The 23,538-nt window shown below is 40.2% G+C and overlaps 2 protein-coding genes across 2 annotated transcripts; both read right to left on the bottom strand.

The window, feature by feature from the left end:
- On the bottom strand, positions 1-13,067 carry LOC140928718 (guanylate-binding protein 2-like). The gene is made up of 10 exons (XM_073378494.1): positions 12,933-13,067; positions 9,703-10,185; positions 7,834-7,996; positions 7,164-7,425; positions 5,940-6,075; positions 4,928-5,090; positions 4,056-4,316; positions 2,532-2,654; positions 1,672-1,719; positions 1-1,197 (listed from the first exon to the last, which is right to left on the bottom strand). Exons 2-10 carry the CDS (start codon positions 10,170-10,172, stop codon positions 946-948), a joined length of 1,878 nt encoding a protein of 625 aa, XP_073234595.1. The 5' UTR covers positions 10,173-10,185; positions 12,933-13,067; the 3' UTR covers positions 1-945.
- Positions 13,068-17,230: 4,163 nt separating this feature from the next.
- Positions 17,231-21,511, bottom strand: LOC140927062 (rab GDP dissociation inhibitor alpha-like). Its single transcript, XM_073376727.1, has 3 exons — positions 20,452-21,511; positions 19,369-19,568; positions 17,231-17,797 (listed from the first exon to the last, which is right to left on the bottom strand). The coding sequence occupies exons 1-3, from the start codon at positions 21,440-21,442 to the stop codon at positions 17,660-17,662; spliced, it is 1,329 nt and encodes a 442-aa protein (XP_073232828.1). The 5' UTR covers positions 21,443-21,511; the 3' UTR covers positions 17,231-17,659.
- Positions 21,512-23,538: the final 2,027 nt, after the last annotated feature.

Below are 23,538 nucleotides of genomic sequence, written 5' to 3'. Positions count from 1 at the left end.
TACCTCTTGATATTGTGTTTTATTATACTTTGTAATCTTTAATTTAGCCAAAGTAACAGCGACTTTGCCACGCATTCAGATAGAAAATCACATTGTGGTCTAAAGAAGCTTGCAACTTAAGGAAATATGGGAGTGCACCTACACAATTTCTTGATGGAGATAAGTGCATGAAAAGAGAGACCTACATACTTTGTAAAATGCTAACTTTTTGGCATCGCTTTGCACAGACCATGAGTGGTATGTCACTGAAGTTTGTGGAGGTAGTATATTTTTTAAAAGGGACATTTATATTTGTTAAAACTTCTGTGTTTTTAGCGTTCAACGTTCTTATAACAGAATTAACCAAAGTCTCTCTAATCTGCAAACTTTTTAGAAATGATTGTGAATAGAGATTCGCCCATTTGAAGACGAACGATCTACTTGCATCCTTGTAATGCCATGGGTTATCCCCGAACTACCTTTTTTGCCCTGCAGAACCTTTTCATCAAGTGTGTTTGCAGAGTAGCACTTGACACTGAATAACACTTATCAAAACAATGTTATTTTTAAATAAGCACGATTTTAATATCGGGTTGAGCTATATGCATTCGCTCTATTCAAAGGAAAGCCATATTTTTAGAATAGTAACTACATGTTGTTACTTTTTACGGCCACCTCTTTGAGAAATTTAGAAAATGTTTGCCAGGAACGGCGTTTTAAGAAAAGGATCGCCCTTTATCTGGTTCAAATATAAGAAATTCCGTGGGCACTGCCCTACACGACAATAATCATGGAGCTTTTGAAGAGCACTTCAAGTGTTTTTGTTATTTCGTGTTTATAGCTCGATGCCTCTAGTCTCGACTTTTAAAAGACCCGTTCATAGTGTTGTAAAGGTTTTGACAGGTCGCGGCTACGACGTTCTTTAGAGAAGGCCATCTTACAAAAAACGAGGAGGAAAGAACGTAGTTACATTCTTCTCAACTTTTGCCGTAGATCATTTATGGCTCGCTTTTGTTCCGCTTCTCTTTCTTTAGCCTGATCTATCTGAGCTTGAAGATCTCTTTGCTGTCGCTGGTGTCGTCGTTTCTCAGCTGCAGACCGCTCTCTCGCGGCAGCAATCGCTGCCTCTGCTTCCTCTCTTTGTAATCGCTTTTTCTCTTCCGTAAGTTCTTTTAGCCTTCTCTCTTCTTCCACATGTTTTTCTTCCAAATCAGCCCTCTAAAAAATGACATTTTACTAACTATACCTCCTTGAGAACCAGATACGTGCCTCAATCGTTCAGTGGCCGGGGTTGTGGCATTTACAGTTAACGAGGGGTTCGTATTTTGACTTTTCTATGACAAGGTAATGGGCTACCAAACCAAGTATCACTTTCAGAAACCAGATCTGAAAATGGGTATGAATTGTAGAGGGTAAGTCTGAAAATGGCTTTGGACAATGACATTTTATGGTCTGAGTCAGGGTCAGGATTGAGGAACCGGGCGACATACCCCGACCAAGAATTCCTAAGAGTAAGGTGGTCAAGAGGGTAAATACCAATAGGATCCCTCCAATATTTCAGGGTCATGTAGTGTTCATATTCATTTTATTTATATGAATTATTTTTACACGCAAACCCCATCTGTCCGGCATGATGAGCAACAATAGGCGGAAGCATTATGAAGGGGCCAGAGGAGGATTGCTAGTACTTACCATGCGGTCCATATCTTCTTTGCTAGCTTGTAAGCGCGCGTTGTCATTCTAACAAGAAATTTGAACACGTAATCAGGATACTTGTTAGTTAAGTGCTCTGAAGTAAATTATGTGATTTTTTTTCTTATTTACAACAAGAAATTGATTTTACAGCCTAGAGCAACAAATTGGCGTTTAGGACAACTCAAACACCAGTAGGCATAAAGTTGAATTAATCTTTGGTCTCTACTGAAATTGCATCTGTTTGTCTTATTTTGTAAATTCGCAATGTTACATGTATATCACCAAGTCAAACTTCTAAAGAAAGCATAAAACGGGACGCGGAAAGTTTCTTTCTCTATATTTACTAAGAGAAAATTCTAAGTAGAATACGTCAAGGGTGTTGAACTCTGGGCTTCAGCACAAGGCAAAGTTTGCAGAGAAAAAATTGTGTAGGGCGCACCGAATTAACCTAGGAAATTCATTATTATTATTATTATTTATTTTTTTATTATTTTTTTATAAGTATCATTATCATCATTAAATTCGTTTACGTCAATCACGTCATAACCTTTTGTCTTTATCTCATGAAAAAAAAATGCGAAAAAATCTCAAAAGTATTCTTCGGTTGATTGATGTTGTCGAAGGAATTAGAGGGCGCTAACTCGCCTGTAATTGAAATCACTGAGCCACCGTCACTGTTAAACAACTTTTTCCAGTTCCGGTTCACTGATCCTTGGCGCGCAAATTGTACGCGCGCATTGTGAGCGCACAAAATTTCTTCACTTCTCCCGCACCAGAGGTCACTTTCCGCGCTCCTGAGTGTATCGCCTTCACTATTTATTCTCTAAAAAAAACCGAACACCTATAATGACACTTACTCTGATCCTCTCCGCTTCCTCGGCCTCCGCTTCTTTTATAGCCCTTTCTGTAGCAATCTCTTCATAATATTCCCTTCTCTGATTTAGTTGATTAAGACGTTCCTTCATCTCCTCGCTGTGTTGCTGAGGGTAAAAAAAAAGACGTCTGAGAGGGGATTTTAATTCAGACGTGCATTGGAACAATGGCAGTCGAGACGCAATTTTAAAAAAGTCATTGTTCATAGTCTGTGGTCTATATTAGTGTCTATTCATAATTTTATTGTTTTGATTCTAGTATCCTAACAAGGATGAAACAGTAATCCATGGCTGCATGCCAGTTCTGGGGTGGTGAAAGCCAGTTGTTTTAAAGGTGTAACGCTTGAATTTACCAATGCAAGTCAAATGGACTTTGCACTCTTTTGTTTTCACTGTTTACTTCTTCTCCGCCTATTTTAAAGGTACTAGTTAAGGACATGATCCTTTCGTTTAAATCCTGGTGGGGCAAGGTCGCTCGGATGGCCCTACACTTTTGTTAACAAGTATAACATTCAGTTTCCGCAGAAATCGGTAACTCCTGAGTGGGAGCCATGACACAGTTCTCAGCAAGCGTATGAAGATAGGATCAGCTAAACAAATCGGTGTGTCCAAAAATTAGTAAACAAGAGCAAATTCAGCAAGGGAGCACACACTACCAATTTCGCAATATGGCAATATGGCCTTACGTATGCGCACAGCCATATGACCCCGGGCAGTGACAACAATGGATCATTTCTGGCGCCTTCACGTAGCGAATTTAAAACAGCGAGGCAGAAACTCGAGTTGGCAATATTTCTATATATCTTTTGGGTGTCCGCAGTTGACATCCGACGTCAAGGTGCATTTTAAGGTTGCCAAGCAACACGACTTTAAGTGCGAATGATAGCAAATGCTGTGAGCACTATCATGTTTTATTCGTGAACAAAACGGGCTGAAGTCTTCATTCATCGTCTGTCAAACAACGTTTCCATTGGCGAATCGCGACCAATTTATCAGGCTGGAAATCCTCGCCAGGGAAGATTTACCATCGAAACTCCAATGCAGCGAGAACGGCAACTTGAAATCCAGCGCGAGCAACGAAGAAGAAGACGAGCGCGTACATCGATCGGCCGTTAAGCCCGAGAGTGAATAAACACGGAAATAAAGCGAAGTTGCTTAGAAACTGTACTCGTTTAAACTAATGTTCCTCAAATCTATCTTTGAATTCATGATAAATAGAGCACCACAAGTATGCTTCAATTAATAATTATATTAATATTACGATGTGTATTGTCCAGTGGCAGCGTGGCCCAGAGGTCTGAAAGCTGACTTCTTGCGCAGGACTGGAGGTAGTCATGGCGAATCTCGACGTAACTATTTTCGTTTTCTTTGTACATTTTTTATCCGTTTAGTTTTCTTTTTTATCATATTTTCAGTTCCCTTTGGCTTGGTTCCCTTTACTTTCACTGCTGAGCCTTTACAGCTTCGCGAGGTTTTTGCGATAACGTATTTCTAGTTTACTAAACCTACCAGGTCATACATGTAAGCCAAGTTGGAGCACAGAGATTTTGGTCCCGGCGCCTCTTTCCTGAAGTCACTGTCAAGTTTGATATACGCTGATCTCAGACGCGACTCTAACATCATGAAGTCATTGTTATCACCATCATGGAGATCCTTCAATACAGGCTCTAACCACAGCGAACGTAGAGTTTTCATCAAATTGTCGCATTCCTCCTCCGTTTTAGAGTTGTTCTTTCGTAAAAATGCACTCTCTGCTTGGTCTGCGTGGTTCTAGACAAAAAAAATCGAGAATTAAATCAGCCGTGTATGTTTTTCCACCAGAAATCTTCACAAAGGGGTTCGCTTGACAGACAATCACCGAGTAGTTTAGTGGTCACCTTGCATGCGAGCATTCTTCTCAGAACAGTTGCGTTGTCTCCAGTATAATTTTACCACTTGTCACTAGCGCCACAGTTGTACCATTTCAACTAACGCTATTTCTTTTAATAATGGTAATAGGATTGAGTGAGGCATCTTATCGATGAAAAGTTAAGATTTCTAGATATTTTCTACAACAATAATTTATCTTCTGTCCCCTCCAAATCTTAGGGGAAAAAAAACGAGTATCACGAGTAAGATTATAGATCTGACTGGAGGACATCACAAGTATGATTACAGACCGACTTGGACAAACTCGAGGGCTGTCGATTTGCTTAGACATGACGCGCACCCCGGGACGCGTACATTGCCCTATTGATGCCGAAATCAGGGCTAAAGCTTAGCTACTGATAGCCAATGAAGTTAGAGAATTTTGTAACAGTTATGATTAACTGGGATAGCAATAGGTATGTGATAAACAGGTTTGTTCATCTACATGAAAGACTCATGAAGTGTAAGCATACCGCCAATTCTTCTATGTAAATCCATCTTGCAGTAACATCGATGTCCTCCGTGTAACTTTCGAAGAACGACAATGCTTCCAGCAAATGATCCTCGTGATGTTGGCGAATTTTTCTGTCGTCACATGGAAGGCCCGTTCGTTGTATGAATTCTGACATTCCACCACTGAAAGTTGAAACCAAGAAAACAACGGAAGAGTTTGCTTATCATTTGCTGGGAGCTTTCTACTGCGTCACGCGTCATTCATCTCCACAACGGCCACCTTGGGGACAGACGAAAGTGGCCGTTGTAGAGAGGTTTAAACAAGAGTCAAAGTATGGACTGTCCACCGGGGCAAAAAAAGGTGGCTGTTGTAATGAGGTGGCCGTTGTGGAGAGTTGGCCCCATGAGTAGATGTTCGACTGTATTCTTGCAGATACTAACTCAATATCACACCATCAGTGTCATTCCATGAGGCTTTACTACCTTCCTCTCACATTGTACAAGGGACTGCCTGAATATCAAGTGGCAACGCTTTTCTGCGATATATATAGTGCATCACTGATGCCTCCGCTGTTATTAGGGCACAAAAAGGAGGGTGACTTTAATCAATGTAGTGTCCTAAATGTTTTCACTATGATACTGCAGCTGTATGATTGAATTGCGAAGCACGATTCGTGTTGTAAGCCAGCATATCAGGCGTATAAAACAACTATGGGGTGTGAGGCAAGCGATACTCGCGACAAAGACGAACGACTGAACGAGGCGAATCTGTCCAATTATTTCGCGCCATAGCTCCCATACGCCTATTGCCCAAGCTATACGTCAGGGCAACGTTTTCCAGGAACACGTAACGTGCGACCAAGTTGTTAGCCTGCGAAGCGCAGACGTATATCCGGTCGTCGCTTCTCTCCCTCCCTCCGGGGGGAGAGAAGCGACGACCGGAAATACGTCTGCGCTTCGCAGGCTACCAAGTTGTATACCGCCTAAAGAGGCAGTGACTATACGTAAACGTTTGAGGTATAATTCACTCACTCGTAAACGGCTTTAGCATTTTCGAGAGCCTCGGTACACTTGTTCGTCGTAAAAGTATCCCACGCACTTTGGACAACAGGTACTGCTCCAGGGGAGTTCACCGTGCGAACATACTCTTCGAACAATGTTGCCAAGGCTACAAACAGCCAAGAGAAGAAACATTAAAGTATAAATACAATAGTTCGCAAAATCCCTGTAAAGCAAGCTTTTAATATGTGTGAGAAAGTCCCTCCTTAAGACTTGTTTTATTCTGCTGGTATTCGAAGACACCGTCAAGTAACGATTCCTTGAGAGACAAAGGCACTGTTCTACCCGCGTTAGCCTATAGCCTTTTCTTCAGGCAATCTACCCGTAGTGGCTTTGGCTACAAAAAAGGGTAATTTACCGTACACGGAAACAGTGCATCTTAAGGTCTCATGAATGTGGTAAATTTCTACCCCACAACTCAGGCTAATCGTGTAGAAAGGACTAAACAAACGGTTAAAGGAAAGCTTAGTAGCTGGGATTATTTTATTCATTAAGAAGGTGACATTTAGTGGCCCGTACTGCCTCCTTCCCTGCGGGGCGTAGTGGACGAGTGGTTAACACCTCGAACTTCAGATCTGGAGGTCCGGGTCCAGTTTTAGGCCTTGCTAGACTACGAGTAGTCCCCCATTTTTCCCCAGGGATAGTAGAGCGAGCGAAACGCGAGCGCGCGTAAAAATCACCCCACGCGAGAAAAGGCGACACGCGCGCTCGTGTTTCGCTCGCTCTACTATCCCTGAGAAAAAAAATGGGGGACTACTCATAGTCTAAGGCCTTGCCGTCACGTTGTTTCCTTACAAGTAACTCTGATCCACTTTCTGTCTCTCTCCACCTGGGTGTATAAAAGGGTGTGCCGGCGACATACTGCTGGGGTTAACCCAGCCAGAGGGAGTAGTAGCAATGCTCTTAGTCGTCACAATGCTGCATGCTATGGGAACTAGAATAACCTCTGGCCTGATTGATCGGCCACTTGGCTCGTATCATGACCCAGACTTTGCCTACCTATTACTTCGGTCTCGGGCTGTTAAGCGGTGCGTATGGTGTTTTGGGAAGGATGTTTGTTCTTTATTTTCCACATAGTGGTGCCTGGAAACTACCCAAGGATACGCCTTTAGACCTGTGCCCAAAACCAAAAACCTAGCATGATCTTATCAGGTGAATTCAGGCTGCCCCGAAGTGAATAGCAAGCTTTGGACTAACCTTCGCCAGTGACAAGTCCCGGTCCACCATATCTCTTTTTCGGGCCCAACTTCTTCAATAGCATCTGCTTGAAATTCTGAACCCCCTCCTTAAAAGCCGAGTTTATCTGGCCCTGTGCTCTCGCATCAGTTAACTTTTTCATGACTTCAGCATCTGCCGATGGTGGGGAGAGGGGAAAAGCATCAAAGTATGGGAAATACTTAAGGATGTTATCCACCACTTTTTGAGATTTGCCACTTGGACGACCACCGACTTTAAAAACCTGTCGAGGAGATATGCAGTAACTTTTAAGGGAAAAAGATAACACATTGGTTTTTAACACTGTAAACAAGTTTCAGGGTTAACGTAACTGAAAAAAGTAAGTTTGTTAAACTCAGCTCAAATTAAACTGCAACTGGGACCCTCTACTCTGCATGTAGAGTAGTTTATTTTCGCAGCACATATCTTGAAATCACAACAGGATTTATAACAACGAAACAAAAGACGGAAAAAAGACATTCAAAAAGTCGGCCATTTGCCGAGAGTACGATAATTGGTATGGTTTATCAATTCCTTTCCACTAATCACAACTGTGTATGTCCTTAACGTTACTAAGCAACGATGAAACTGAAATATGAACGCGCGATATCAATATAGTACAGTACATTTTTATGGTTCCTAATGTATTTACCTTTTCAAGGAAATATTCCCTTAGGTTGTCCACACCCTTGGGCAGACTTAACACGACATCTCTCAGCAACCACACAAATGACGGAAACACCTGTCTTGATGACTCATCATCCAATGTTTGACCTGCGATGACTTGGATGCGCCGACAAATGTTGATTATATGACTATAGCGTGTCAAGGAGATTTCAAGCATTGTTACTATTTAAACCAGTACTTTCCTTTTTCAACAAATTAACGCGAGTTTTCCAGCCATAGTTTGGTTCAGGTTGGCTTTTACCAAGCCTAAATCTTTATTTGATCATTATATTCTATACTTTATTTTTAGTCTTGGTAAGTTACCTCTCGAAAGTCTCCAAAATAGCCTTCTTTGTCTTATTTATTGATAGAAGTGGAGACAAAATACCGAGTTAACGTTCTCTTTACACAACGTTGTCTGATAAAACATTCATCTGAATGCTGTTTATTTGTTTAGTTTGATGTAGTTGTTTTTGTTTTCTTCTTTTTCTTATTTCACGAGATCGCAAGCGGTCTCTCGTTATTTTTCTTCAAAGAGATAAAAACGCGGGAATGGCCGTTTTCACACTAGAGACTGATAATCCATCAAAAATCCGTCAAAATGATAATCCATCAAAACTGATAATCCATCAAAATACGTCAAAATTGACGGAAAACAGATGGATAAAGCCACGCGGATTCTCCATCCAAAATTAAGACCGTTCCATGAAAATGGAACGGTCTTAATTTTGACGTATTATCTGTTTGACGCGAATTATCCAACGGATAACGGATAACCCGTCTCAGACGGATAATCCGTCTCTAGTGTGAATAAGGAACGATGCAAATGTGTCACTCGAGTGTAGTGTAGTGTAGTGTAGACGGCTTTCGTAATTAGTCGGGTCGCACGAAAATCCCCGATATCAAAACGACAATTGTCGTAGATCGATCGTTTCCAAACGTCCCTTTCGATAAAGAAGTGCTGAGCGTGCATTTTGCCCAGAGCTTTAATTTTGTAGCTTCCATAAGACGATAAGTAGTCTTCATGTGAACTTTGAATGTTTCAAATTAGCGGAACTATGGCCAACTTTGAGACAGAAGTGTATGAAATTTTGAGGCTTTTTGACTCGAACCCTCGCTAACTCGAACCTCGCGCTAACTCGAACCAAAATCGATTTCCCCTAGATTTCCTTCATACATTTACTATAATTTTACTCTCGGTAACTCGAACCCTCGATAACTCGAACCTCCCGCTAACTCAAAGTAATTTTTGTTTCCCCTCAAATCATTTCCAGATAATGTTTACCCTCGATAACACGAACCATCTTTTGAGCGCTTAAAAGTCGGCAAAAAACAGTGTACTGGCGTCCGAAGCATGTTGTTTTGAAGTTCCATTGACGTGTGGTAGAAAAAGTTTTTTTAGTGGAGGCTGATGTTCTTTGTCACAAATCTAACGTGAAACAGCTGTACTTCCTATAACAGTGAAATGGATACTCTATTTAGGCTATGTTTTGTTACGTAACATTCTGATTTATAGATTTATAATCTAAAAGTATCTTTCAATTTTCACCAAACATTTCTACAATAAAATGTGGTTAAAATGTTCACTGTGCGGTAAAAACTGTTTGTTACCTTACTTCCGGCTGTTTTTTTGCGTCTCCCACATTGCGCATGCGCCCCCGAACTTTGAAGAAAAAATATATAAGAGTGCTGGTTGTCTATTATTTTATCTTCTTTGAGGATCTCAAATCAAGAAATCATACCCTCTTGATTATCAGTTTGCTAGAGGTCGACGAAGTTGAGTGAATATCAAATACAAAATTAGACTTGTAACCTAAATTATTCATTGCTAGATTTTGAGGTATTACAAGGATACTCAAGAACTTCCAAATCTGTTCTCGTAGGTACACCAACAGAATTGTAGATCAATACAGAGCTCAGAAGCACGCTCAGTGTAAAAATGGCGTGATCATTGATACCTTCAGCACTCACAGCATCTATCCCCTCAGAATCGAGTAACACCACTGTGAATTCACGGCCGAAATCATCCCGGTACTTCTCAGGAATAACCCACATCCAAATGCCCATGGTCTCGGGATCAAATGAATGACCCAAGGGAAACACGTCTCCCTGGTTAAACACCTGGCTTAAAATGTATGATTTACCCCTTCGGCAAGGTCCTGCAATTGATACCACACATACTGGCCCGTGAATGGCCCTTAGCTTTCGTAGTGCCTCGTCTACGAGCTGGAGCTTCGTGCGAGGTTGCTCCCTGTCCCGCTGGAAGGTTCCGGTAGTCTCCTCCCATGAACAGTTGTTAGGTATGCAGATTGGAATAGCTGCCATAGTGCGTACGATCCTGACAATGATGAGTTTAAAAGGGAACAGTTTATTGCCGCATTGATGCTTTAAATATCGGAATTGAGATAGCAGTGCATTCATACTTTTAAAAAATTAGCCAGATTTTTGAATAAGATCAGTATAAATACGGCCCCTCACCTGCTGTTTCAAAGTAACAATAATTGATCCTAAAGGACGATCATCCACACGAGGGATTTTGCTCCCGGAGCATGCTCCAGGGGCACGCTACGGGGGAAAAGCTCCTCCGTGTGTACCAACGATTTCATGATACTTCATCCTCGGGAGCAGAATTTCCACCCCGCAAAATAATCCACGATATTTAACGGTTAAATATTTGGGGGCAAGCTCCCTGGGCAAATTGAGCGAACTTGAAAACGTTTCCGCGTGTGTACTCATGACACGTGCAAACTATGAGCCTGGAGCATACTCCGGGAGCAAAATCCCTCGTGTGTATTGGCCTTAAAGGCAGTTCCATAAAGATTTCATCACCGCCCTTACTCGAAAGAGCGTCACTCTCGAATAAAGGGCACCGAAGCACTCTTCCAACAAAAATGCAGCGCTTTACCGATTTTGACATAGTTCTCGGAGTTATAGTTTTAGATCTGTAAGTGGCATAAACCTCAACATACGTAAAACTATTATTGTTATTATTGTTCTTCTTATCATGATATCATCGTTAATTTTGCTTTTCGTCAGAGGGAGCAAAGGGCCAAAGTTTGCCGGCGAGCAAGCTCCCCGTTTGGGGGAGTACGGGGGATGACAGCTCTAACAAGGGCTGTTTCGGGAGAAAAACAAATTTATTCCGGGAATCTGGAGATTTTGCCGGGAATCGGGAAACCTGGGAAATTTTTCGGGAAATATGAGATATTTTCGGGACATTGAGCAAAGATTTGATGTTACATGTTATCAAACCGAATATATATACAGTGATATGCACCCAGTGTATGCGCTGTATTCTATGTATTTTGACACTTGAAAACGGCTGAACTCCCCATGATATGAAAAGACCAAGCAGCAACGTTTTCAACTAAAATAGCTTGAAGTTTGAGTGTGATTGACCACATGCAGTCCCCAGCGGATTGACACAAGAAGCGTACCGGTGCAAGGCACATACTATCAGTTCACACCAGATCCCATCATTCATTAGTTCAGGGGTATTTTTACGCTGCACATTAACGAGTTTTAAGAACACATTCCACTGATTGCATACTGAAAACTTGAAAGAAGTACGTAAGAAGTATGTAAGAAAAAAACGAAAATCATTTAACCTTGTTAAACACAAATGAGGCCATAAAAAGTAGTATGTCTGTGAAGACTCTTTAATCATCCTGATCTCGTCGAGGTCCTTCCGATTTTGCTCGAAAATCCCGAATCCCAATCAATATGCGTTCGGGATAGGAAAATTTCAGATTTCGACAGTTGTTCTGAAATTTTCAAATGAATTCTTATGATACTCATACAATGACACCACACAGAGTATACTTAGCTGAAAGTGATATCCAGAGCAATTTCAAAAACCGCACAACTTGTATAAAATAAAATTGACTACTTCTACACGAAGTCACGCCAATAAAAATAAGCAAAAAAAGGGCAATTGATTTAGAGCACATTTTGGACAGAATTTGTCCTCTCAGAACACTAGAAATGGCGTTTCAGAGCACCAAGATTTCAAAATTTTCTGGGGGAGCATGCCCCCAGACCCCCCTACTGGTTGGCCCCTTCACTGCTCGCCTGATTCATCAGTGATTAAAAAACAAAAAAACACGATTTTATATACTTAAAAAGTTTGACAGTCTTTCTGTGTTAGCATGATACCCTCTAAACGAAAAAATAACTTAGGTTAGATAATTAACAAGTCACATAATTAAAAAACAATTTTGGGAAGTTAAACATTTATGGGGAATGCCACTGAAAAATTCGGGAGGGTCGACGAAATTTCCAGGAGGACATAAAGTTATTCATAGGACTGCCCAAACGGCCTTTGTTAGAGTTGTCACCCCCCGTGGGGAGTCACGAGAAGTCACGAGAGAACAGCACGCGAAAGGAAACGCAGGTGCGATTGCTTTGCCGAGCGCTCGCACGTTCTCTCGTGGCTCGTTTCGCTCGCCAAGATATGGAGAGCATGCTCTCAGGTTAGACTAGCGCTCGAAACGTCAGCTTCTTTTACCAGTGCTTCCCGACTGACGTTTACACAACAGTTTCCGGTTTACAATGAAACTGAATTGTGCAGTGCCCAGAAACTTTCGCTTTACTTCCGCCTTTTGTGGACCGTAAACACACATACAGTAGTCGGGATTCTAGTGACATTACTCAGTGATTACTAAAGTTTCCTGATGCAATATACGAATACTGTTGAAACTTAATACTCTTTAAAGACCTATACGACTGAAAACATGCGAGGCCATTCCCAAAACACATGAAATTTTGACGTTCTTAATTTGCTTTTATGCATTTCAGCACCAGAATGAAAGTAGATGATTTTACAGTGTTTTAATATAACGGATAAGTAACTGAGGTCGTTTTAAGCTCTGTAGAGATTATTAACTGCACCTTTAATAGCTTAAATGGACGAAGCACTTCAACTTGAGAGAAAATGGGATGTCTGTGACGCGCTGTATCGACCTGCGTCTGTTCAAACACTTTTGGTAGTAAAGGACAAACGAATGGCTTTCACGTTTTTAATCTCGTTGTAAAACAACACTGAATGGTCCGACAGGTTTTCTGCTATGAACACTTAACACTTACCTCTTTTAAAATTGTCTGAATACTGTGTATCGGCTGCAGACGTCCTTTCCTTGACAGCGATGAGTCCAAGGAGAAACTATTCCGGGAAAAGTCCCGGCCCAATGGTTTATGGTTTTCACGGTGACGTCATCAAACTGTAAAGTCAAAATAGCGAGGTTTGACGAATTCTTATTTACACTAGGTTGAAGATAAACGAAAAAGTAATCTTTGTACAAGTTTTCATTTCCGTATAAGGTTTCATTTCTAAAATACAGCAATTTGAACTTCCGAGTTTTCACAGTGTGTGACCCCGGGGGGAGGGGGTACTTGGGTTAATGTTTGCTAGGTATGTGCCGCTGGCTTCGCAGAGCCCTTACCCTTTTGGCCAATTATAGACCCCATCTTAGTCACTTTTTGGAAAATGTAATTTTCGCGATCCCAACTTAGTCAATTTCTATTTATGCATCTACCTTATCAATGTGGTTTCAAGTGGCGGAATGTAATACAGTCAATGCGATTTATTGTTAAATTTAATAAACAACAACTTTCTGATTTTTTTTAACCGGAGAATCTTCTCATTTTGAATCCCTACTTACCCCCAAAATCCGAAAATTTGCCATCCCATTCTAGTAACTCTATTGAAAATGCGACCCCATTATAGTCACTCCCTAGTCACTCCAGTCGTGAAAATGCTACCCCATCTAGCGGCACATCCCCATTAGCCTCTTGTAAGGGAGTATCCCTCCCCGGGTGCGTGACACCCCAAAATAGGAATGCTGTCTCGTTGAAAAGAAGTCTCTCCTCTTGATTTTCAGCAGTATAACCATTTCAAGTATTAGAAGATATGTTTATGCGCACGTATGCTAGTTCTCGAGTGAAAAGAAAGAGCTGTTATAGAAAACGTGAACTCCAGATGTTTTTTGTTGACTTCCGGCGGCCATATTGGTGCACCAAAACGGTACACCAGTATGGCGTCTCCATACAAAGCTCTACAAAGGTGCATGAAAAGTTTCGGCAAATAACTCAGAAACTGTGGTCCACAAAGACCTGAGATTTGGACAAACTGTTTAGATATGAGGCTTTTACATCATTTCATTTTCTAGGCTTCCACCGCCGGACGGTTTCCAATTTATTTTTTGTTGCGTGACAGTGAAAGGTAAGACGTCACGCTACATTAGTTAGCAGACCTCGACGGAAAATAGAATCGACAGTGATTTGTTTTTTTTTTATTAGGTTGAGCCACAGCAAATCGGAATCACTACATTACATTCCATCCGTGTTTCCTCAGTACCTTCGTTAGTCAACTACAACTTGTTACTGAAGTCACGCGACGCCCCTTGGGTTATCCTTCGTCGACGTCATCGATCATGATCAAGTCCACTACTACCTCCCCCCCCCCCCCCACCACCACCAACCCCCTCCTTTCTACCACCAAAATCCATTCCCCGGGTAGTTTAAAAAACAAATTGTTTAACCTACAAAATCTCTATTTTTCTCGGCCATTACTGAGGGATCAGGCAAATTCCCAAAATCGCGCGTATACTCGGGGACATGTGTCGGGCATTCGTCTTTTTTTTTTCCTTCAGAAAGCTGCAATTGCCTCAAGGTTCAAGGTGAGGCCGGCAGATCCATACAAAACCCCAGCTGAAACCCCACCGTTTGCCTTATACTTCGTGGAAATGCACCACTAAGTTTGGAGACTAAATCTCCCTTTAACAAAGCTTCTCCTTCGGGTACTTTTTACATGTCGTAGATTTTCCCTTTTCAAAGTGGTTGAATCAAAAATGCATAAATAAGAAATTAAGCCCTGGGCGGGCTGAGCTGGGCTGACCTTTAAGAAATGCCCCATGGGATCACACAGGGGCGGATCTAGGGGGAGGGTGCAGGGGGTGCGCACCCCCTCCCCCCCCTGAGATGACCTGCGGTTTTCTAATTCAACTGGTATTCTGCGGAAAAAAAAGTGGTTTATTGGTGTTGAAGTAGAGCAAGAGACGAGTGCACCCCCTCCTAAAAAAGATCCTGGATCCGCCCCTGTCACAGTATTTCACAAATGCCTGACAAATGATCGGGGGAATGAGCGTGATTGGAGCCATAACTGTGAGATCAGGCTCTATTTTTGTTTCGCTTATGAAATTCTGTCGGCAAAGGACCACCACGTATAAGAGCGGCTATCATGATCATCATCATCATCATCATCATCATCATCATCATCATCATCATCATCATCATCATCATCATTATCATAAAGGATTAAAGACATGAAAGACATAAAAAATTGCCCAAATTAAAGGAGGCATTCTATCTACAACTTTGTTGCAGTTTTTTCAGACTTTGAGAAACTGCAACATAAAACAAAATGTTAAAAATGAATAAAAAGAGCAAAAACAAGGTTGTATAACAACGTTTATTTTTTGAAAAAAAAAAGAAAGCAGCAAAAAAATAGTTAGCTTACAAATGCTTCTCAATGATGCATTTCAGTTCATCGCCACAAGGCTTACTATAAAAGGAATGATTATTCTTTAAATTCTTTTGGCAAAAAAAAACATATATTTAGTTAAAGAATATATTTTTAATAACCGATGTACCATATATCATTTCATAAATAAGTTTACCTAAATAAATATATATTTAATAAATAAAAAGGCAAATAACCGTTGGTATCATAATTATTCATTTTCCCATAACTAACTACAACATAAATTACATTCTTATTTATAAGTTGAATTAAAAATTTTCACAAATGAGAAGCTGATTTCAGATGAAATTTGACCAACCGGTAGGTTATTTTACACACATGTTGAAATTAAGAATGGAAGTAACCAAAAAATAATAGTTTTGTGCAATTATCTTGTTGTGTAGCGTTGGGAAAAGCTGCAGTAATAATTACTGGCATGATAGCGACATACTAATATACCTGCCAAGTGTCACGCCCAAGGCATGATTGTTATTCCTGCAGATTGAAAATGTCGATCTCATGCCTACTCACACCTGTGTTCCAGTTATTTCTCATGCCTGGTAGAAGACTTTGAGCCATTACAACATTAACTGACACACTTTGAAAAATATATTAACTGTTTTAAGAGACTGGAACCAATGAGAGAAAAGAAAAGTACATGTAAATGATCAACTTTCTCCGAATTCTCTTATTTTAGCAGGGAAAGTTACTGAAGAAGGGGTCATGTTCCTTCGTATTACCCTCCTGTGTTCGTGTTAAACATAACTCTTAAGAACGTCATCGGAACGTCTGCGCACATCTTTGGATATTATCGAACCCCTACAAAAAAACCTGCCACTCTCAGCATAAAAATGTCATGCCTATAAATTAAAAAAAAAGTTGGAAGGTATATACTAAAGGATTTGTGAAAAAACATGTGAAAAGATAGCAAAAGTTTCTGTTCCGTTACTTCAGTATATCAGTATAATCTCACTGCTGTGGAAATGTTGGGTCCACTTGTGTTGCAGTATCTAGCAGAACTATCATGTCAATGTCTTCCCTTGCTGCATGTCTTGCAAAATAAAAACTAACTCATACAAATATGTATTCATTACTATTATGGATGTATGGATGTATTACAGAAAATATTCCACACAGAAGCTGACAAAAAATATAAAAATCGTATTTTTAACTAACTAGCATTTGAATAAATAAATAAGTAAATAAATAAATAAATAAATAATAAAAGATTCAATGGTAGAACAGCCACTTCTTTAGTGATTCTTCATGTACCATTTCTAATAGAATGAGAATTTAGAAAATTATATTCATTTATGCAGATGCATGTACATTTTTGTCATAGAGTCAGCCTGTTCACAGAAATTTTTGTATTTTCTCTGCAACAATTTGCCATGTGCCAAACAAAGCAAGTTGCATGAGAACAAGCCCAATTTGAAAGTCAAATTCTAAATTTGGCTCATTTCCAAAAATTATGAATGTAAAATATTAAATGCAGAAGCTGAAAATGTAATTAAATAAGTAAATTTCAACTAACTAGCATTTGAATTAATGAACAATAAATAAATAAAGATTATTTAACAGTGCTATAAGAGCATGCATACTTAGTGCATGCACTTTGTGAATAGCAATAGGGATTGAGTCAAAATTCTTACCAACACAAAATCTACAAAAAAAAAAAAATCTTTTATCTTTTATCGTACTTCTATTACAATGTTGTTTTGAATAGAAGCTGATCAATTTTTCCTAGGGCAGACAAAAGAAGATTCAGAAGATTCAAAATTTTTGTTGAAGCATAAGTACCTTGGCTTGGCCTGCCAGGCCTGACCCTATTTGTCCCGAGTTATGTCTGGCTAATCACAAAAGATGTAGGCAGGAGAAAACAGGTTAGAACAAAAGGTGCAGAATGCCTTTCACACAGCACCGTGTTGTGTGCTGGTGGGTAAAGAAGAGGGCCACCCTCTTTCCACTGGGGGAGTCCTGTGACTTCCCTTGGGCCTTGAAAGTGCATTGCATTGTGCACTTTGAGCAACCAAGGGAAAAGTTTTGGCCACAAGGATGGCACCTTTGTCTACCCACATTTGCCTTATTTTAAAATTTTAGAAGCATTAATTTGTTTGTTTTTATCAAGAACAAGTGTCTTTTTGAGTACATGTAGCCATCTCTTCTGTGATGACCCTCTGAAGGACCCTGATCATTGGAAAACTAATTATAACTTCTTTATCCAGTACATAGTTGTATCCAAATCTAAATGCTGGACTGGTGAAAAACAAACGGTAAAAAAATTAACCCTGTTCTATTCATCAGAATTAAGATGATGAGATAGGGAAGAAAGGTCCAATTTTTCTCCCATGATCCTCTCATACATATCCATGATATCTTCACAGCAAGTCTCAAAATGGGTTGTGGCATCGTATGACTTGGAAATGAAAATCTAAAAAGAAAATAGCAGTGCGTATCAAGTTATACACTCGTATTAAAGATAGAATTATGGGGAGGTTACACAGGAAAATTAACTTGAACTTGCAGCAAAATATCAAACATGGTTACAGCTCAGATCTAGAGTTTCTCCACCAAGTGATGTTTTTAAGTCACAATGGATTTACCACATAAATAGGTGCCAGGTGAAAAAATGAAGTGAAACTTCCTTATGCACCTTTTTATGGAGGATGGAACATGCGGCACTGAAGTCCACTCTCTCTTTTCAACCTGGATAGAGTTCTTAAGCATTCAACTCCATGAGCATATTGAGCAGGTCTGAATAGATGGGATAAAGATTGAAATATAAAGTAAATTCATTTTCTCAGTGACATTTTCACTGCTGTTGTCATCATTGTTGCTTAAGTTCCCATCCCTTGCCTGAGTAACAGTCCTGATGGACTGCTAACAGACTACAGTGAAACCTCTATTAAGCGGACACTAAGCCCGGTCCCAAAATGAACGCTTGATATTTCTCCTTTATAACAAACCCCTATTCAGTGGATACCTCTATTAAGCAGATGCGGACACTAAAATAAGGTGTATTTGGCTAATTTCTATTGTTAAAAACCTCAATTAAGTGGACACCCGACTGAATTGACAATAGCAGTATTGGATTTTGTCCTCAGTTAAAATATCGACTGAAGTCAGTTAATATTTATGCATTTACAAACAAATTAACCCATTCGCCCCTGAACATTCGCCCGTAACCGCCCGTGCAGATCCACATCCTTTCTACCCTTTGTGACGTCATCAGTTTTAACGGTCAAGGACAACTTTGTCCGCTAGCTTGTGCCGAGAGCAGAGATCTTTCAAACCATACCAGAATGAGCACAATTCAGTCAAGGACACCCGAGAAAGAGGCAAAAAACCATGTAACATTGGCCTGAAAATCTCCATGAAAATCTTGTTCCATTGCCCACCTACCTTTCCTTTCACCTAATCCTAAGATCCTAAAAGCTTTCCTAAAAACTATTCCCACCAAAATGAAGCCTACTAAATGCCCGGCAAGAGAAAAAAAAATGAGGCAAGAAAAGTGAAAAAAGAGGGGAGGAGAGAGAGCGAAAAGTAAAAGTCAAGACTGATCTCGAAATTTTGCTTTCTGCGCATGCCCAAACTTCACAAGCTGATATTTTGCATCTGGATCAGAAGGCCATCAAGTGTACGACCTGTAAACCAGTTTGTGGTAAGTTTTAGCTCTCTATAGCACGACAGTGACCAGAAAACCACTCGACTAGCTTCAAAATGCGTTTTTCAGCAAAATCTCCAGGAGCCAATGGGTTGAAGTTGGTAATGAAAGATAATGAAGTTAAACTCTGGATAGTTTCTTAAACAACATGCAACTTTATCACAGTACAGAGTAACCATTGAATGTCGATCATTAACAAACACAATTTTTACAACCTCTAATAAGCGGACACTCTCTATTTAGCGGACACTTTTGGGAAGGTCGCGAAGGTGTCTGCTTAATAGAGGTTTCACTGTTTATTGATGTCAAAGCTGATATTATATTTGAATATTTCTCACCTTACTCTCCTTTCCATCATCTACGGGTTCATACAGGTCACTGACCCACACAAACTTCTCATCATAACTACCAAGCAGATCCAACCCTGCCTTTAACTCATCCTCAGGATTGGAGGTTTCCACCCTTGTGCTGATAATAGCCAAGAATTTGCCTTTTGCAGCAACTTGATTTGTATGAGACATACAAGACACATAGATATCTGCAAAGAAAAAACAACTTTAGTTCGGAAGCAAAGAAAGTTCATTTCATGCTCTGTTAAAGTGTAAGTTTAAAGAAATTTATTTAGACTGGTCGTACCCTCGGATGGATAGATTACCCAATTATTTTAGCGATAGTGCTCCACTTGCACGCAAGGAGCTCTGCTATAAACCCTGGATTATCTTAACCCAGGTTTGAACAGCCCAGCCCTCATTGTTATAATATATTTGTCAGGAAAAAATATTAAGGATCATGGTAAGAGCTTCAGCAGCTAGAAGCTTTTTTGAGCTTGGAAAGATGATCTCTGAAAAGTGAATATAAAGTGAAAAAAGCCTCTTTAAGATATTTAAGCAAAGGCCTGTTGAATACAAAAGAACAAGAAAGCAAAAAATCACCAAATGTATGCCATTAAATGTGAGCAGGTGCATGTAGTTCATTAATATTAAAACCATATGCACACATTTGAAATTTAAAGAGGGGCAAAATCATATCTACCATGTTTGATTAAAACATTTCTCAATTTTTTGTTGTAAAAACAGAGCAATTTCTATCTTTTTAGTAAATGTTTATAATCAGCGAATATTAAAAGTAAATTTTGTCGTCAATGAAGTCAGTGTCAACAGATTGACTGGTTGAAAAAATATTCAAGTCTATGTTGTTGAGTACTTTGATCCCGATTAAATTGAAATGTTGATCAAGACAAGAAATTTTTCATGGAAATCCAGGGGAACTTTCACAGTTTTCCTATGAAAAAAATTATTATTTTACCCTACTTTCCACTTTATCATCGCTTAACTAGTACATTACCTCTTGTCAAGAACTGCAAGTGAAGAAAGATCAATTCAAATGCAATTGATTGACAATCATACGACACTTAAACTTACCAGATTTCCTACCGACTTGATTTTGTGGAATGATCAGCTGAAAAGAATTTGAATTACCAGCTTTCTGTACAGGGTGGGATAGCAGACAGATACAGCGAACAACTTGTCCGACTTTTTTAACTCTTTCGGGAAAGTATGAAGGATCAGCGATCACAATCTTCGTTTTGGCGATTTCACCTTGTGACTTGACTCCCGCGACCGAACCTTCCTCCATGACAATCTCGTCTACGGGTTTGTCTAGCATATAAGTGCCCCCATAGACTGCAGAGAGCCTTGCAAAACCTTGCGGTAACTCGCCCAGTCCGTAGAGAGGATACAAATAAGGACTTTTTCCATAGCTGGACAGAGAGTCGTAGTACAGTTGAATACGGCGGATTGTTTCCTCACAGGGCTGGTCTATGTAGTCATCGTTAAGGAAAAGAGCGATGGCATGGCCTGTGAAATCTTGAGTGTTTTGATCAAGGCCAAATTTTTGAAAGACTTCTCGCATGGTGGTCGTCTTTGGATCAGTTCCCTGCCATGTTTTCGGATCATCAAAGCTGTATTTTGTAGCAAATAGAAGGAAATTCCGAAATCTCCGCTTCTCAAAGATCCCCATCAGAGGCGATGACAAGGCTTCTTTCTCGTCGGCAGGAACCTTGTAGACATTGCCACCTTTAAAAACATAGCTTCCTTCGATCTGCTTGAACTCCAAGTATTTTGTCACCTGAGAATGTATCAGCAACTTGACAAGGCCACCGTGGGCCATCAGAAACTTCGGAACTAAGTCCACATTCCAAGAACGACCATCGCCGAATTTCTCAGCAGGTGGAGCTGTGAGGTTGAACTTTTCGAAGAGCTTTTCTAAAGGATGCATAGAAGTGCTTTCGCCGCCATAGTAGTTGTTTCGATCCATGTGCAAAACTTTTTTGCCACTGTGAGACAACAATCCACTCAATATGCATTCTTTTAGTCCAGTGCCGAGAATGATGCAATCGTATTCTTGATCCATGGCGAAGAAAGTAAAAAATGCCAAGAGGATCTCCCACAGTGGCCTCACTACACTGCAGAGAAATCCTCCTTCCCTTATTTCTAACTCCAAAACAAACCAATCACAAAACGGTTTAGAAACAAACCTAAGGTAGATTACCGCTGGACGCGCAGATAGAGGCTCAATTTGCGCGGGAGACAGTGGATGTGGATTTATTGAAATTAGGAAGAAAAAAGTAAAGAAAAAGAAAACTCATCTGCGGACAGACTAATATGTGATTGCGAACTTTCGTCCAACGAGTGATGTACATTTTACAACGCCCACTCTCTCGGGAGCTTGGGAATACTCTCCCCGGGCATTCTCGTTCAGTTACTGGTCATCCAATACGAGTTCGGATCTGAAATTAAACGTTATTATGTCTCTCGTCAAGCTTGTCGTTTCAACGATTAGAACTAATTTACAAGTTAATTTGATGTTGTGGGAGATGTGGATCCAAAGTAAGAGCCCCCCCCCGCCCCCCCCCCCCCCAAAAAAATGAAAACGTGTACAACTCGCCTCTAACAATGGTCCATATTTTCTAAGCCCAACCGAAATTTTTGGGTTCCCCATGAAAATGGTAAGCAACGCTTCTTTATCCTCTTGGATCTCTTGTAACACGGTTTCCTGAACGCCATTCACTCCGGCTCTTGAACCCATTCTTTGAAAGTCCCAAAAATTAACGTGTCTGGAAATCTTATGTTGCTTCACACTCAAGATCGACGATTCAATAGTTTTGCAAATGATAAAGCTATCAGTTAACAGTCGGACTGGATACATAGTTAGTCTGCAGGACCTGAGCTTTTACTCTTTACAGCTAAGAGGGATGAAGAGTTCTAAAGTAGGTAAGTTAAAAGGGGAAACCATTTGTCAATAGAAGGTATACGGTACTTCTTCTATCAAAAAGGGTGTATAAATGGGCAAGGGGCTGGACTTCGGGGCCGAGGCTCCCCGTATAAACCTTTTTCAGTATCACTAGGACGTAAATCTTCTATCAAGCCCTCAGGGGGCCTAATTATTTCAAGCATGTTTGAGGGTAGTCTCCCCGCAGACGTCCTTTGGGGTCACGCACGAACCCCAAAGGACGTCTGTGGGGAGGTTAGTTTGAGGAAGAAGCTTAACAGAGAGGGGGGTTAATTATTTGAGGGTGTTATTTAATTTAGCGAAGATGATAGTATCAATTCTCCATTTCTAAAAAAACTGAAACGCAAAGTGGAAAAGCTCAGGCAAATCAGTAAGTTGGAGGTCATACAGCCGAAGATCAAAATCAAATACCAACTTCAAGCACGTGAATGAAATCATAACAGATCTGTCTGCGCGAAGTGTTACTGTTGTGATAGAGAGAGTTGCGGGGGCTTGATAGAGAATTTGCAGTATTCCATTACACCATTACACTCCAAACTATAAGAGCCCTAATGGCTCTCGGAGCAATATCGTAAAGGAATGAGGAAAATTTTCGAGAAGGCAAAACGTTGATTATTGCAATATATAACAGAGAGTTTGGTCTAAGTATATGACACCTGTATTAAAAGTAATACGATATTTTTTCTTTCGGCCTATCCTTGTTTCATCATCTTTTTTTCATGATTATTGGTAAAAGCATTTTCCTGAAAAAAAAAAAGTAGCAAGGCTGATTTTGATTTGAAATTTACTTTGAGTGACAGAAACGTGCCCCCTGCTGTTTTAACAGAGCAAGGTTGCACCGAGCAGGATAGCAGGGGCGTAGCGTCCTTTACGAAAATACGCACGTGCGACTTGAGAAATTGGTACGATTTTTTAAAAAGATTTTCTGCTATAAGTAAAAGCCATTTGAAGTGTCGTGACTTGACTTTATATTGTGCAGATTTGTTCCTGTCTGTTTCGCTGTTATTCAGCATCGTGTTTTATAGTCCTCGTCAACTGGAGCTAACTAGTAGGTCACGTTTTTTGATTTGACGCGGTATCAACAAGAATTTTGCAGGAAACTTACTCCTAGCGAACAGATGTAGCATTTTTTCAAAAAAATTATGACAAACTTTAGAGATATGGAGATATGTATTCCTGTACCATCTCAACGAAGAACATTTTAAACGCTTTTTTTG

Source organism: Porites lutea, chromosome 2, assembly GCF_958299795.1.
Source record: "Porites lutea chromosome 2, jaPorLute2.1, whole genome shotgun sequence".
NCBI lineage: Eukaryota > Metazoa > Cnidaria > Anthozoa > Scleractinia > Poritidae > Porites > Porites lutea.
Note: the sequence above shows the minus strand (reverse complement) of the source record. Positions and strands in the feature narration are given on the sequence as shown.